The 17,500-nt window shown below is 41.0% G+C and overlaps 1 protein-coding gene and 1 pseudogene across 2 annotated transcripts in view; both read left to right on the forward strand.

The window, feature by feature from the left end:
* Positions 1–24: 24 nt before the first annotated feature.
* The window catches only part of METAP1D (methionyl aminopeptidase type 1D, mitochondrial), an 85,969-nt gene continuing 68,493 nt past the window's right edge, over positions 25–17,500 (forward strand). The window contains exon 1 of one of the 2 annotated variants that reach the window (XM_034654743.1): positions 25–94. In XM_034654743.1, coding sequence (XP_034510634.1) covers positions 55–94 — 40 coding nt within the window. In that variant the 5' untranslated portion in view covers positions 25–54. The remainder of the gene's footprint in view (positions 95–17,500) is intronic. The other variant, XM_034654742.1, reaches the window with a different exon arrangement.
* On the forward strand, positions 928–1,026 carry LOC117801233 (annotated as a pseudogene).

Consider the following 17,500-nt stretch of genomic DNA (forward strand, 5'->3'; position numbering starts at 1 on the left):
GGGCCGGGGCGGGACGGCTAAGGAGTGCTCCGCGACCACGTGATCGGCGTTAACATGGCGGCGCCCAGCGGCGTCCACCTGCTCGTCCGCAGAGGTAAGCACCTGAAGAACAGCCCCGCGGGGGTTTGCACGGTAGCTCACTCGCTAAGCACCCGGGTTCAAAGGGGTTACACACCCGCGCTCAAACATTTCGGCGCACACGAATGTAATTTCAGTTCTACCAATACACGCAGACACAGAAGCTGACAGAGGGACACGCCACAGGAATAGACACATTTATTTACTCGTCATTTGCCTGGACCGCGTCACTGCGTGGCATTCGCAGTCACTCCTTGAGGTTTATGGGTCATTTTCTGAAGTTTTCTTTCCCCCGTCCGTTGTATGATTAGTGTAGCAAACTGACTTATTTTGGCTGCGGAGCGATGAGTCTTCGGTAACTCGGGAATGCCCCTGCAGTTGCCACAGAGAAAGCAATTGGTGTTTGTTGTGTCTGTTGGCATGATACAATACGTCTTTTGGGGAACTTGCAACATGTGATTATTCTGTTACAGTGACTTAAAGCGAAGAAGAAGAGAAATCATGCCTGGGTAACTCTCAGTAGGTGTTATCCTTGCGTGAGTGGTGAGATTTTAGTAAATGTACAGATACTTTTGCAGGTAAATTAGGGAAATCCTTGTTGGAATTGAACTAGTTTCTGATTCTTGGCTAGAAAGAACTGGGAAGTTGTATCAAGGATTGGGAAAGAGAGGAGCTAACGTGTTCTGAGGAACTGCTTAGGTGTCAGGCATGTAGAAACAGCAGTCCTGTGAGGTAAATATTATTTTCATAGTAAATAGGTACCGTTTATTAAGTGCTTTTTAAGTACGTGATACTGTGTCAGCATCTTACATATGCTAGCTACGTTTTAAAACCTAATGAGTTACTTCACCGTTCAGCAGCGCCTATACTAAAATCGGAAGGATACAGAGATTAGCGTGGCCCCTGCGCAAGGATGATATGCAAATTCATAAAGCGTTCCATATTTTTTGGAATTAAAATTTTAAGATTACAAATAAATAAAGGAACACTGTACTGTGAAAAATAAATAAAACCCAATGATTTAGGCATTACTCCTGGTTTGCAGACGAGAAAAGTGAGGCAGCGAGGTTAAGTAATAGGACTAAGGTCACACAGATTGTAAGAGGAGCCATGGGAAGATCTGAAGTGAGAGATGTGCAAGAAGAAGGTGATACAAGCAGTATTTTTGGACTGGTTGGATTTTAGAGTGGAAGTCAACATGAGAGTGCAGCCCTGTGAAAAGAGCCCCAATTAACATCTCTTAAGATCTGGGCTCCAGGCCAAGCTCTGTTTACTAATCAAGTTACTTTTCTGTTTCCTCTTTTGGCAAGAAATAATGGTGTTTAGACTTTTTTGTGTACCCCAGGTAATGGTGAAGAGGATCTGGGGAGATAGTCAAAGTGGAGATGGAACCACTGTGTGTGTATATGTGTGTATTATGTATCTACACATATATGTGTGTATATATCTATATAATCCCCGCAGATTACAGAAATAACTTTTTTTTTTTTTTTTTGTCTCTAATGATTTTGAAAAATGGTGGTTCAGACAATCCTGGGGAAGACTGCTATAGGGAAGCCATAACCCATTCCATTATATCCCACGGTGCTGCAACAACTAAAAGAGGGATCTTCTGATTAGAAAAGGGAGATAAAACGTGTCATCAGGGAGAAGTTTAGTGACCAGAAAAGGTAGCTTTTATGTACTATCCATAGCTAGTTTTAAATTGCAGACAGGTCATCCTGTACCACCTGCTCCCCAAACCCCTAGGACGGAAAACGAAGGGTAAATTCATGAAGGATCCTCTCCTCTCTTTTCTTCCTTTTCACAGACAAGAATTGATGTCAGTCAATTCACTATAAGTCTTTCTGTGTCAGGGTTTATCATCAGCATCTATGTGCATCTTTCCCTCCTGGAAAACAGGAAAAAAAGGGCACGAGGTTTTTGTCATGACTCCCCAGCTCACTGTAGCTTTAGTCACTGTATACCACATAGAGTAGTTACAAACCTCGTCTCAACATCCCCACTCCTAATTGTTAATTCTTGTTCAGTGGGAATTATGTCTTATCTGTCTCGTTCAATAGGCACAGTAACAGGCTCAAAGTTATACTTATTAAACATACTGAATTGAGAGGCTTTTAAGACTTGTTCTCTGCCATCATGGGCTAAGGGATGGGTAGAAACTATGAGTAGTGACATTGGAAAGAAGAAAGGACAGATCAGTCTCTTGAAAGCAAGAAATAAGGTAAGAAGAGCCTCTTAGGAGTGAAAGTATGCCCCGGTATTAGTACCAGCAGGAAATCCCAGACCACGGCCCATAATGCCTACTCCCAGGCTCCAGGAACTCTGCTTAGTCTCACTCCCAACCCCACTTACAGGAATCCTTGATCCAGCTCCTGAAGGCACTACACAGGATCCTTTGTATGGGAAGGAATGGGGAAGGCAAGTAATTGAGACATACTTTCTCCTTTACACTCTGGTGGGTCACTTTTATGAGCCAGTCTCTCCTGGCTTGTCTTCTACCTATCTGATTTTCCCAAACTTTCACTGGGCTCTGCTGTTAGGTTTCTAAATATTATTATTCCCCAGGATTTTGTCCTAAACTTTCTTTTTTTAAAATTTTTAAAAAAGATTTTATTTATTTATTTGACAGAGATAGAGACAGCCAGCGAGAGAGGGAACACAAGCAGGGGGGGTGGGAGAGGAAGAAGCAGGCTCATAGCGGAGGAGCCTGATGTCAGGCTCCATCCTATAATGCCGGGATCATGCCCTGAGCCGAAGGCAGACGCTCAACCGCTGTGCCACCCAGGCGCCCCTGTCCTAAACTTTCATCCCTGCTTTCTGTCTTTGTTGTCACCAATCAGGTTTATCTACCTCAATGACTATCGAATCTAGTTGATTTTTAAAAAATGAACAGAGTGTCTGCTGGAACTAGGCACCAGCCTCAGTGCCAGCTCTTGGTTGGATATCTATTCCTAAATGTCTCCTAGGCCCCTTAAACTCAACAGATCCAATATAGAAATGAATATTTTTTTTCTAGATCTTCTTCTGGGCCTGTAGACTCTATCTCCATCAATGGTATTACCATCTAGTATCTAAGTAAAAGCATTGAGTTCTCTTGGTCCCCACCATTTTTTAAAAATTTCTCTGTCCAGTGAGTTAGTAAATCCTGTTTCTTTTTTCCTTTTTTTTAAAGATGTAACTAATTTCTTTTTTTTTGAAGATTGTATTTATATATTTGACAGAGAGAGAGTGCACAAGCAGGGGGCATGGGGAGAGGGAGAAGAAACCTCCCCTCTGAGCAGGGAGCCCGACACGGGGCTCAGTCCCAGGACCCTGGGATCATGACTTGAGCCAAAGGTAGATGCTTAACCATCTGAGCCACCCAGGTGCCCCAGTAAATCCCATTCCCCCCTCCCACAACTATTTATTTACTTATTTATTTTTAATTCAAGTATAATTAACCTATAGTATTATGTTACTTTCAGATATACATTATAATGATTCAACAATCCTATACATTACTTGGTGCACATCATGATAAGTGTACTCTTAGCCCAGTAAATCCCATTTTTTGGATCCCTCCAGTTTTCTGCATGGTCTAGGTATAAGTCTTTACCATTCCTTGACTAGACAGGGCCTTTGTAACTGGTCTCCACCTCTGTCCATCCTCTTCCCCACAACTATAATTCTTTCTCTAAAATTCTGCTCTGATTATGATGCTTCCCTGCTGAAAAATTTCTGGGAACTCTTCATTGCTGAGACAAAGTTCCTTAGCATGGAAAGCCAACTCTAGGACAGTCTGGCCTCACTTTATCTTTTCAGCTTCATCTCCTGTCAGTTCCCTTTCCTCACATCACTGCTAAGGTTTACCATTGTGTGCCTCCTTAATTTTGTTCCTTAGTGTCCTTTTTCACCTGATAAACCATTCATTCCTTAAGGCCACACCTAAGTGCCATCCCTCCTTTAAGCTTTCTTTGCTTCTGCTCAGCCAAACTACTTATATACCACTTGGGGCGTACGTTTACCAGAACGCTTGTCACCTGGCATCAAAGTATGTACACTTCTCTATAAAAAATATTAATTTACACCTCTGTCTCCCCACTACAATGGGAGCTTCTTACAGGCATGTCTTACCTTTTTTATCTGTCTCCCCAAAGCCTGGAGCACAGTGTCTGCACATGGTAAGTACTCTGTTTCATAACTAAATGAAAACCCTTTTAGATTGCAACCTCCTATAGAAATATTTGTGAACCGAAGTTGTATGGTAAGCCTAAAGAATAATTACCTCAAAATGTCAGTTTTCTTCACATAACAGCCCTAGATAGTGAATTTTTCTTCCTTCCTTCCTTCCTTCCTTCCTTCCTTCCTCCCTCCCTCCCTCCCTCCCTTCCTTCCTTTCTCTTTCTTCTCTTTCTTTTTTATATCGCACCTCTCTCCAAGAATAAGGCCACTTTACTTCTGTGTATCTTTTTTGGCAACTATGAGAATTTTATTCTGGGTTATTTGAATTGTGAATCAGACTTGTAATTAGAAAAAAAAAGTTGTAATGGGGGAAGGGAGGAAATCTAAAAAAGAAGAGCTTGAAGTTTAAGCAGTGTAGCCATGGGAGAGATGAAGGAAGCTGACGGAAGTAAACCCTTGCACCTAAGCACTATTCTGCTGTACTCCCACAGGCCATGTGGAAGGGGTTGACACTGTGGGAGGAGAGGGGGCAGACTGTTGGCAAGTCTGGCAGAAACTCTAAGAAAGGCACAGCTGGTGGGTGTGTGAAATAGTCTGGTCTCTCCAGAGGGCTGTGTGGCAATGTCTGTCAAGATGTAAAGTATATGTGCCTTTTACCTAACAATCCCGCTTTTAGGAATTTATCCTAAGAGAACAATAGGATGAGTGTGCAAAGGTGTTTGAATAAGATTTTATGTTGATAATATTGGACAGAATCTGAAATGGCCATTGGTAAGAGAATGGCTATGTAAATTGTGGTTCCTCCATGCACAGAGTGCTGTGCAGCCATTAGAAAAGATGATGTCGAGGGGCACCTGGGTGGTTCAGTCGGTTAAGCGTCTGACTTTGGTTTCAGCTCAGGTCATGATCTCAGGGTCATGAGATCGAGCCCTGTGTGGGGCTCCACGCTCTGCCTGGAATCTGCTTGAGATTCTCTCTTCCTCTCCCTCTGCTCCTCTTACTCGTGATCTCTCTCCTTCTAAAATAAATAAGTAAATCTTAAAAAAAAAAAAAAAAAGATGATACCGATGTACTGTAGACCTAAATAGTCATTGACACATATTGAGAAAAAAAAAAAAAAGGCAGGGTATAGAACAGTTTATCCCACTTATGTAAAAGTGCATATGTTTGCTTTCTTGTGCACAAAGAGATATCTCAAATGATGTTCACCCAGATGTTCATAGTTGTTACTTCTAGATGGTGAGATTGGACTGATTTTTACTTTTTTGTACTTGATGTGTTCAAATTTTATATATTGAGCATTTTTTTAAAAAAGATTTTAGGGGCGCCTGGGTGGCACAGCGGTTGAGCGTCTGCCTTCGGCTCAGGGCGTGATCCCGGCATTATGGGAGAGCCCCACATCAGGCTCCTCCGCCAGGAGCCTGCTTCTTCCTGTCCCACTCCCCCTGCTTGTGTTGCCTCTCTCGCTGGCTGTCTCTATCTCTGTCGAATAAATAAATAAAATCTAACCAAAAAAAAAAAAAGATTTTATTTATTTATTTGACAGAGATAGAGACAGCCAGCGAGAGAGGGAACACAAGCAGGGGGAGTGGGAGAGGATGAAGCAGGCTCATAGCGAAGGAGCCCGATGTGGGGCTCGATCCCATAACGCCGGGATCACGCCCTGAGCCGTACGCAGACGCTTAACGACTGAGCCACCCAGGTGCCCCTATATATTGAGCATTTATTATCCAAATATTATGTAATATATCCAAATACAATATTTATATTATTATTCCTTACTATACTATCATTTAAGATGCATATAATTATACTAATATTTCATTATTCTTGGGTTTTGTTTAGTTTAACAAATGTAAAAATATTTACAAGTGCTTCTGTTAATTTGTTACTCAAAGGCTATCGATTCTTCCACTGAGAATTCTCTTGCCATAGTGGTTTTTCAAAAATTTAACCTCCAGGTAGGGGAGGGCTGTTTTACCTCATGAATTAAGTACTTCAAACTTTTGTCAACTGACCTGAGATCTTTACTATCTTGTGCTAGGAAAATGTATCCTCAATTTTGCCAAGCCAAGTTAGAATTAAGTTTTAGGATGTAGTCTTTGTGCAATTTGGAAAATGCTGATATGTAATAAGGAGCTTCCTGTGACTTAAACTCTACTCATGTTGATAGCCAGAGAATGAAATGGATTTTTGCTAATATGGTATTTTTTAACAAATACCGTCCAACCCTATTATAATACAGCTTGTTACGTATAGATTAAGACATACTTAATAATCAAATCATGGCCCTAAATTCTCTGAAGTCAGGCATGTCCCTAAAGCCATATATACTCTTATGTTTTTCCTCTGCTTGAAACAGCTTTCTATAACGCAATTAGCTCCTGTCTCCTATTGAAATTATAAAATCTCAGTGCACAGTGTAGGCTATATAGACCTTCACTGATGAATCCTTGCAGTCATTCAAAAGAAAAAAAAAAGCATGATGTTGACCTGGATGTGTTGACAAGGAATGATATCTACAACATATATTGTTTGGAAAAAGCAAGTTATAGAACAGTTTAATATAATCCCATTTTGTAAAATGAAACACCAGTATCTTCATCTATGTTTAAGTGTATAACATACAGAGAGAGGAAGAGAAAATATTTAATACTCAGTTTCTGTGAAATGCCCACTTTCCCCAAGCACTGGAAATCTTTGAAAATGCAGAGTGGATGCTATATATCTTAGGGAATTTGGCAAAGATGGAAGGAGAATAATATGTGTGTAGAGCTTCACTTGAACATTTTATTTTACAGTTAAAATAGCTTTTTCTTGTGGAGATTGGATTTCTTTTTTAGCTTTTGAACATGGATAATTTCTTTTTTTAAAAGGATTTTATTTCCTTATTTGAGAGAGAGAGGGAGAGTGTGTGTGTCTGTGTGTGTGCGTGGCACGCAAGTGGGAGGAGGAGCAGAGGGAGAAGCAGACTTCCCGCGGAGCAGGGCACCCTACTTGGGGCTCAATCCCAGGACCCCCGAGATCATAACCTGACCTGAACTGAAGGCAGACACTTGACTGACCGAGCCACCCAGGCACCCTGGAATATGGAGAATTTCAAACATACACAAAAGTAGAGAGAGCACTAAAATAAACTCCCACATACCCATCACCTACTTATAATAATCACCAACTTATGGCCACTCTTGTTTTATCTTTACCTCTAGCCACTCTCTCCCTGAAACTGGATTGTTTTGAAGCACATCCCAGATATCATATAATTTCATCTGTAGATATTTCATTATGTTCCCTGAAAGACAGGGAGCTCTTTTTATTTTCTTCATATATTCTACATATGAGTTCTAGAATTTTCAGTTTGTTTTTTTTTTTAAAGATTTTATTTATTTATTTGACAGAGAGAAAGACAGCCAGCGAGAGAGGGAACACAAGCAAGGGGAGTGGGAGAGGAAGAAGCAGGCTCCCAGCAGAGGAGCCTGATGTGGGGCTTGATCCCAGGACCCTGGGATCACACCCTGAGCCAAAGGCAGACACTTAACGACAGCCACCCAGGCGCCCCTCAATTGGTTCTTTTCTTATAGTTTCCATTTCTCTGTTGAGATTCCCAGCTGTTCACTCATTATGTCTACCTTTTCCTTTAAGTACTTGAACATACATATTTTTACTAACCATTTTTATTTTTTTTATTTTTTATTTTTTATTTTTTTTAAAGATTTTACTTATTTACTTGACAGAGATAGAGACAGCCAGTGAGAGAGGGAACACAAGCAGGGAGAGTGGGAGAGGAAGAAGCAGGCTCACAGCACAGGAGCCTGATGTGGGGCTCGAACCCATAACGCCGGGATCACGCCCTGAACCGAAGGCAGACGCTTAACCGCGGTGCCACCCAGGTGCCCCTACTAACCATTTTTAAATTCTTTATCTGTTAATCTGTCACTTCGGTAATTTCCGGGTCTGTTCCTGTTTTACTGACTGCTTGGTTTTCTATTCTTTCAACCATTTCTTTTTATTTACACTTTGTGTTCAATGCAGATCAGTCCTGTAACATGAGAAGTTACTATGAGTCAAAGCATAAATATACAAACACAAGGTACAACCCGAAACAGACGTACAGCATTCAGATATGAAACAAAAGGGAGTGTTCATTCACACACACACAGCAGCTTGAGATCTGTTGGCTATGGTAGTTCCGGTGTAGGTTCCTGAAGATGGGAGAACATGTCTTTGCTTATCAAGACTGCTGTGCCCCTATTAGATATTGGAACATCTAAGCATTAGCATGTGATCATGCAAACAAAAGACCTCAAAGAGGGTCTATTTTTAAAAAGCTTTCTGTGCATTGAGGCAGTTGTGAAAAGATTTACTCTCCAGAGTCAAGCCCACGTTAGGCTTAGGATCAAGTTCTAACTATCTAACTAAGACTGAGAACAGAAAGTATTCCAAATATGGGTATTCTGGTTGAGGGTTTTTTTCTTTTTCTTTTTTTTTTTTTTTAAGATTTATTTATTTATTTTGGGGGGGGCGCCTGGGTGGCTCAGTCAGTTAAGCGTCTGCCTTCGTCTTGAGTCACAGTCCCAGGTCCTGGGATTGAGCCCTGACCTGTGTTGGGCTCCCTCCTCAGTGGGGAGCCTGCTTCTCCCTCCTCCCTCCTTGTACTCTATGTCTCTATCTCTGTCTCTCTCTCTCTCAAATAAATGAATAAAATCTTAAAAAGAAAAAAAAGGAAGAAGAAGGGAGAGAGAATGCATGCAAGAGCACAGGAGCAGGGGGAGGGGTAGAGGGAGAGGGAGAGAAGCAGACTCCTTGCTGAGCACAGAGCCCAGTGCTGGGCTGGCTCCCCCAAACCTGAGATCATGACCTGAGCTGATATCAAGAGTCTGATGCTTAACCGACTGAGCCACCTAGGCCCCTCTCTGGTTTTTTAAAAAAATATTTACAGAAAGAGTGTAAAAGTCTTTCTGAATTTAATGTAAGTAAGCTTCCAGTTTTCACTTCCCAGATACTTGATTTACAGTTTGGCTCCTGCACATATTTGCCTTTTTAATTTCAAGACTTGACAATTTTACCTTCAAAACAGATACGTTTTTAATTTGTAAAAAGTATTCAACATATGCAGAAATAAAAATATTTTGAGGGGCGCCTGGGTGGCACAGCGGTTAAGCATCTGCCTTCGGCTCAGGGCGTGATCCCGGCGTTGTGGGATCGAGCCCCACATCAGGCTCTTCCTCTGTGAGCCTGCTTCTTCCTCTCCCACTCCTCCTGCTTGTGTTCCCTCTCTCACTGGCTGTCTCTATCTCTGTCGAATAAAGAAATTAAAAAATCTTTAAAAAAAAAATATTTTGAAATTAATCGAGGTCAATGTACTTCGACTCTTTGGAATCACTTTAGCTACATGAATCTCATGCTTTTGTTGAGTAGGAACTGGTGATAAAAACAAAATAGGTGATATAAACAAAATTCACTCATTATGCTTTGATTTGGGGTAGATTCCAATCCATTGCTCTGGCACATGTCAATAACTGGATAAAAAGTCAAATGCAATGTCAAACCCAAAGCCTCCGAGGGGGAAGAGTTCATTTCTAAAAAGAACAGTGATAGCTTAGCAATGTAAAACTTTGTATCCAGNGAAGAGCCTGATGTGGGGCTCGATCCCATAACCCCGGGATCACGCCCTGAGCCGAAGGCAGATGCTTAACCGCTGTGCCACCCAGGCGCCCCGAAGAGTTCATTTCTAAAAAGAACAGTGATAGCTTAGCAATGTAAAACTTTGTATCCAGAGTACAACAGTGTATTGAGGATTTATAGGAATACCTAGAAATTTCTTCTAAAGGAGCTCATGGAAAGCTTTTTGTATTACCTGTTTTATGGCCTTAAAGATTTAATGAACCAAATGAAAATTGAATCTCTCTGCCACATTCCATTCCTTATCTCTAGGTAGGAAAAAAATTTATTCTCATTTTCTTTCTTTCTTTCTTTCTTTCTTTTTTTCTTTCTTTCTTTTTCTTTTTCTTTTTCTTTTCTTATTTTTTTTTAGAGAGGGAGGGGAGGCAGAGGGAGAGAGAGAGAAACAGCCTCCACACCCAGTGCAGAGCCCAATGTAGGGCTGATCTCACAACCCTGAGATGGTGACCTGGGCTGAAATCAAGAGTCAGACTCTTTTTTTTTTTTNTTTTTTTTAGATTTTATTTATTTATTTGACAGAGACAGACAGCCAGCGAGAGAGAACACAAGCAGGGGGAGTGGGAGAGGAAGAAGCAGGCTCCCAGCAGAGGAGCCTGATGTGGGGCTCGATCCCATAACGCCGGGATCACGCCCTGAGCCGAAGGCAGACGCTTAACAACTGCGCCACCCAGGCACCCCAAGAGTCAGACTCTTAACCAACTGAGCCACCCAGGTGCCCCTATTCTCATTTTCAAAGTAGAGTTTTACATGTCCATATTTCTTAAGCCACATTAATCATCTCTTAACTCATTTTGGATGTTAATATTGGCATTCATCATCTAGTCAAAACCTTCCCATGCTCCTCAGTCAAATTTGTGATCCTCAGCATTTTCTGTGTCAGTAAGGTGTGGAATTAGCAGATTTGATGAAGACCTGTTCTTTTCTTATCACACTGGATGTCTAGATGCCATTTGAATTGGGTTTAGAAGATGGGGTAATATAGGTGTTTCTTGGCCTGAATCTCTAAACAGAATAGATATAGAAGGGATAACAAGATTATAAAGAGACTAGCTGTTGACTACAGAGCACCACCAGTTACCTTGGCGGTGGCATTAGCTGGACTTGTGGCAGCCATGCTATTCTGGGAGGAGCTACTCGAAAGTGTTGTAACAGTTATTGGATTTGAATAAATCTGTGTGGGTAGGCACAGCGCCAGAAGCATTGGCCACAGTCTGAACCTGGCCACCATCTCTTTGCCCTTGTCCGCTGCATTCCCATCAGTGCATGGTGCATCTCACTGAGTGCAGGGTGTGTGAAGAACCCCTGGCTTGGGGGAGGGGGGGCATGGGTGAGGTCTGCTTTTTTTTTTTCCCTCTTGATTGCGGGTCCCATTTTTCTGCTTCTTTAAATGTTATCTAATATGTAATTGTATATGTGACATAATGAATAATACCTTGTACAGATCATGATGTTTTCCTTTAAAATACATTGAGTTTTGTTGTGACAGGCAGTTAAATTACTGGCAAATCTTTTTGGTTCCACCAGCCTTGGTTTTATTCTTTGTTAGAGTGGATCTGTTTGTTTTGCCCTTAGACCTAGAGTATAGTCCTCACTCTAGTGCAGAGCTCAGCAGACTTTTTCTACAGAGGGCCAGGTAGTAATACCTTAGGCTTTGTGGATCCTGTGGTCTCTACTGCAACTCTTCAGCTCGCCAATGTAGTGCAAAAGTTGCAGAGATAGTTTTAAACAAATGAGCATAGCTATATTCCAATAAAATGTTCTTTACCAAAATAGCAAGCGAGGTCTTAATTTGCCCACCCTTGTTCTGCTAATGTGTAATTCTTATTCCTAAGGCATGTCTTTCTGAGGTCTCAGTTAAATGCCTTTTCAGCTCAGTGAGGTCTTTCAATTCAGTTTGAGCTGGGACTCCAACTTCCCGCAGTCCCGCAACCTCTAGAATCTCAGTTCACACTCAGCCTATAAGCCACTGTCTGGTAGACCTTGTGCCTCCCTTCCAGCACTGTGACACACAGATTCCCGCTGCACCAGCAGCCAGACCTCTGCTGTCTGTCTCCCTGATGAAGCAGCGAGGTGCTGTGGTTGACTCATCCTCTACCTGCAAATGCCGCAATTGGATCAGTAGAACAGGCAGAACACTGGGGACAGTCTGGGTACACTCTGTGTATTTGTTTGCCCTCAAGGTTCACTGTTGGCATTGTTCAATATCCAGTGTTAAAAAATAGCTCCTTGGGGCGCCTGGGTGGCACAGCGGTTAAGCGTCTGCCTTCGGCTCAGGGCGTGATCCCGGCGTTGTGGGATCGAGCCCCACATCAGGCTCCTCCGCTATGAGTCTGCTTCTTCCTCTCCCACTCCCCCTGCTTGTGTTCCCTCTCTCGCTGGCTGTCTCTATCTCTGTGGAATAAATAAATAAAATCTTAAAAAAATAAAAAATAAAAAAAATAAAAAATAGCTCCTTCATGTTTTGTCTAGTTAATTTAGCTGTTTAGGACAGGAGGGAATTCTAATAACAGTTATGTCAACACGGCCAGACGAGAAAGTCACTTTTTTTTATCTATAGGCTTATTTTCCCACTTTTTGGTCTTTTTTTTCTTGAAGTTTATTTGTTGAATCCACGTTCTGGATTTTGCGGGTTGTATATCTAATGGGGTCATTAAAAATGTTCCTCTATAAACTCACCATTAGATCTAAGGCCTGACCCGATTTAGGTTAGACTTTTTTGGGGGAACAGGGGCAAGAATACTTCATAGGGTGTTGCTTTTGCGATTTTAGTGGCCACGGGTGATCATTACTTGGCTCCGTTAGGTAATTGGAGTTTGTAAAATGGCAGTATTTTAATCCGATCATTCCTTCTTGATTTCTTGTTGAAAAATGTCTACAGAGAGAAACTTTCTCATCAAGTATTAATTACCCTGATAGACCTCATCCTGGAAAGTTATATGTTTGATTTGTTCTCTTTATTTACCAGTTTTTAAATGACAAGTTTTTCCTCCAAAAGTGACCAATGAGTTGTTGTTTAGAATAATGTGGATTCATTTTTAATTGTGTATCTACTTCTTTAATTTTATGAAAGTATATGAAAGGATCATGCAGTGTTGAAACAGAATCCTAAGGCAGGATTGCAAGATTCAAGATAGAAAACCAAAAGTTATTGACAGAAGTAGCAATTTTAAAAATGAGTTTAGGGAATTCTTACTATAACTTAATGTTAGAGTAGAAGACTATAAGGTAAGAAAGGGTTGAACGTCCTCCAGAGCTTGTTGCAAGTTGAGTCTCATAGTATTAGTCATTCACACTATAGCAAGAGACTCAGTTTTGTATCTAGTGAAATGTCAGATCTTGTGCTTACAATAAATATGCTTCTTAATATCCAAAGGGTCATTGTATATAAGACGAAAGGCAACTGGGTAAAGATCTGATTTGGGATGCTGTCTCTACGACTTATCACATGAATGAAAAAAGTAACTTAATTTTCTACTCAACTTTGCTGTGACCCTAAAACTGCTCTAAAAATTTAGTCTAGGAGTGCCTGGGTGGCTCAGTTGGTTAAGCGTCTGCCTTCGGCTCAGGTCATGATTGCAGGGTCCTGGAATCAAGCCCAGTGGTGGGCTTCCTGCTCAGTGGAAAGCCTGCTTCTCCCTCTCCCTCTGCCTGCATCTCCCCCTGCTTGTACTCTCTCTCACTCTTGCTGTCTGTCAAATAAATAAATAAAATCTTTAAAACAATAAAAACAAATAAAAATTAAGTCTATTTAAAAAATAAACTTTCTGAATTTCACTTTCTTCATCTGTTAAAAAAAGGAGGGGGATATAAAGTCGTCTAAGTCAAATGAAAATTAAGTGAGAGAACCTATGACAACACCTAGCATAAGAAAAGCCCCTTTCCTTGTGGCAGTTGTTCTCCATTGGTTGAAGCAATCACAAGGCAGCCCAGAATCAGGGGAGTGGACATAGGAGTCCTTCTTAATGGGATAAGTGTCAATTGCGACAATCTAAGGCTGTTTCTTGAATGCAATGGGAAGAGAAGGAATGAACTTTCCAGATACATGCAAAATTTTGTCTATATGAGGAGATTTCTGAAAGAAGATAATATGCATGGCTTTCATTAATTTCCTAAAGTAAGATGTGATCTGAAAAAAAAAAAAAAGCTTTTCCCTTAGATTGTCAAAATTCTTTGATGCTCCTCCCATGGAAAAGTGGGGTCTATGTCCCCTCCTCTTGAATCTACACTGTCTCGTGACTTCTTCAACTGAAAGAGAATGGGGGAGGTGATGCTGTTTGACTTTCAAGGCTGTCATAAAAGGGGGTAAAAAAGGACGCAGTCTCTGCCTTGTTCACTGGAACAGTCATGCTTAGAGCCTGAGTTGTCTTGTAAAAAACCCAACTTCCCTGGGGCGATCGTATTATGAGAAAGCCAAGTCACTTGGGGAGGCTACTTGAAGGTGGTCCGGTCAGGAGACCTAGTTTTTAAGTCATCGCATCAGCAGACATGTGAGTGAATGAGCCTTCAGAGGGTTCCAGCCTCAACCATTGAGTCATCCTCAGCCTTCAAGTCTTCTTGACTAAAGGCCTTAGACCTCAGGCAGCCTCAGACATTCATTTTTGAATTCCTGACCCAAATAATCCATGAGCATAATAAAATTATTAGGTTTCTTCTTTTATACTTTCAAGTTTTGATTAACTTGTTATACAGCAATGGTAACTGGAACAGTTTATAATACTTAATAGCCAGCAATAACTAATTTTCAATAGAAAGTCTACAAAGAGCTATTTGGGAGTACATGCAGGCATGTACTGTCTCCTGCAAATCTTGGAGTCAATCACAACACACAACAAAGTATAGGTTCTCGCCAGATATAAAATTTATTCATAGCCTTGATGAAGTTTATCAGTCTGGAATAATTTTTATCATAAGTGATAGTACTTAATGGCTGACATTCCATTTTTACCAGGTTTCCAGGAGAACTGAGCTAGAAAATTAACCCAAGGTCCAATTTGTCAATAGAGAAATATTCATCGAGAAAAAGCAAAGTAGCAATATTACCATTGGGCAGAAGGGAATTTAGGGCAAAAAGCATCAAACAGAACAGTGAGGTTCATGCACCTTTTCTCTCTGTACACTCACCATTCCCTTAATGATCTCATCAGTCCCATGATCCATTAAGCTGTCAACTCCCATATTTATGCCTTCAGCTAAGACCTTTCTCCTAAATTCTAGGCTCATACATCCAACCACCTACTGAACATTTCCACTTAGATGTCTAATAGACATCTCAAAATCAACATGTCCAAAACTCCAAAACTGGATTTATAATCTCTTCCCTAAAATTTGCTCCGTTCCAAAAACTTCCCTACCTTAGTTGATGGTAGTTGATGGTCAGTTTCTCAGACCATAAACCTTTGAATCATCCCCAGTCCCTTTCTTTTTCTCCCTCTATAATTCTCTGCCAAGAAATCCTGTTTAATCTAACTTTAAGATATACCCAGAATGCATTTTTGTCACACACACACACCCCCAACTGTCACCACCCTGAGTTGAGCCACTGTCGTTTCTTTCCAGGATTACTGTAATAACCCACTGCTGGTCTCCCTGTTTCTACCATTGACCTCCTCAACTCGATTCTCAACACAACAGCCAGACTGAACTTTTAAAAATGTCAGTCAGATCATGTCACTCTTTTGTTCAGCACCTATTTCACTCAGAGTAAAAGTCAAAGTCCTTATAATATCCTATGAGGCCCTACTCATAACACTTTCTAACACACTGTATGATTTACTTACTTGTCATTTTTGTTGCTGTTGCCCATCTCCCCCACCAGAATGCAAGTTCCATAAGGAGAAGGGGTATGTTTTGTTCCCAGTGTATCCCATGTACCTAGAACAGTGCCAGACACGTAATAAACATTTCATAAAGATTTTTTTGAACGAATGAAGAGTGGCTGTTAATGTTTCAATATAGTTATTAATAATCTTTATGAATCAAATAACATGTTAAAATACATAAAGCAAGAGCTGTTAAAAGCAAAAGGATAAAACTACGATCATAGTGGGAAACTTTAGCATGCCTCTAATTTGGCAATTTCAGTAGACATAATAAGATTACTGAAGTTCAGAATGTTATAATTAGTAAATCTGATTTAGTATTAAATTTAATACCTTGAATTAAAGATTGTTTTTACAAATATACATGAAATTGGGATAAAATTTGATGTTATAACACTAAAAACATCAAAAAGTTCTAGAAAGAAAAATTATATGAACTACATTCTCTGATCACAAAGGAGTAGTGTACAAATTAACAGGGAGAAAGAAGAGATTTGATCCACATGTTGTAGAAACACAAATAAGGAACCTAAATAATGAAGACTGTGACACTAGCACTGCAGTGGACTTGGAATCCACATTTCTTGCCCTCTATGAGTTCACAGTCTTTAAGGGAGACCAGACATGTAAGTCAGTTACTGCAACAGAGTAAGATAGAGGCACAGACAGAGGTAACCAAATGGTGCAATGGGATCATCCAGTATAGACTGAGGAATCTTCAGCTTCACAGAGGAGAAGACTGGATTGAGTCCTGCTGTGCAAGGAGGGCCTGGTCAGATGAAGAAGTCTAGAGACAGAGAGGGCGTCCAAAGGTACCCTCTTATCCAAAGGCAGAGACAGAGGTGAGCACCTCTGCAGCCTCTGGGAGCTTTGCTGGTTTAATATGGTAGGCAAGGAGGGTGAGAGCTAGGGAGTAGCCAGACAGGGGGTTGGAGCCAGCTACTTTTGGCAGTAAATATGCAGGAATGGGCCAGCTGAGCACAAGTGTGAGAAGGGGTGAAGATACTAGACTTCTCCCTTACGGTTGGAGGAAATGGTAGGTATGCATGTAGATAGTTCTTCAAGTGGGAGAGGGAACAGAAAATTGAAGCAGCTCCTCATTCCCCCAATGACTTCTATTTCTTTCTGTACATGTTTGCAGAGATCGGAGATGAAATGAGGTAGGGGGTTGAGAAATAGGAGAGGAAACTGATAAGGGATAATAGAAGGATTGCCTAGCAGTGCTGAGATCCAAGTGAAATTAGAGACAGTGTATTTGTAATGGCCCCATTTATTGCCACTGTGTGATTTTCTCCAAATGGGCATCATCTTGTGTGTATGAAAGAGTGAAAGTAGATAGTGGAATTGACTGGAGTTTTCCAGTTGGATGCCCTGGAAAGACCAAGGAGTAAGAGACATGGGTGGTTGGCAAGAAGGGGATTGATTTAATGAATTCTAGAGTCTACCCTAGGTTGTAAGTTTCCTAGAGACATGGACCCTGTCTGTTTCATTTGTTTCTGGGTCCATTATTATTTTAATGAATAATCTAGGATGTAGAAGTAAAAAGAGAAGAGGCTGATGGGTTGGGGGGAAAGGGAGTTGTTCTAAGATGATAATTACCAGCAAGGTCAAAGAACAGGTATAGTGGGAATGAAGAGTGAGAGAACTGGAAGGTTCTGCAGTTTTCATGATGGAGGTGACTTCTGAGCGGACTCATACAGTTTTTAATTTAATTGGAGGAAGCAGCGTAATACATTTAACAGTGCAAAATGTATAAT

This window comes from Ailuropoda melanoleuca, chromosome 2 (assembly GCF_002007445.2).
Source record: "Ailuropoda melanoleuca isolate Jingjing chromosome 2, ASM200744v2, whole genome shotgun sequence".
NCBI lineage: Eukaryota > Metazoa > Chordata > Mammalia > Carnivora > Ursidae > Ailuropoda > Ailuropoda melanoleuca.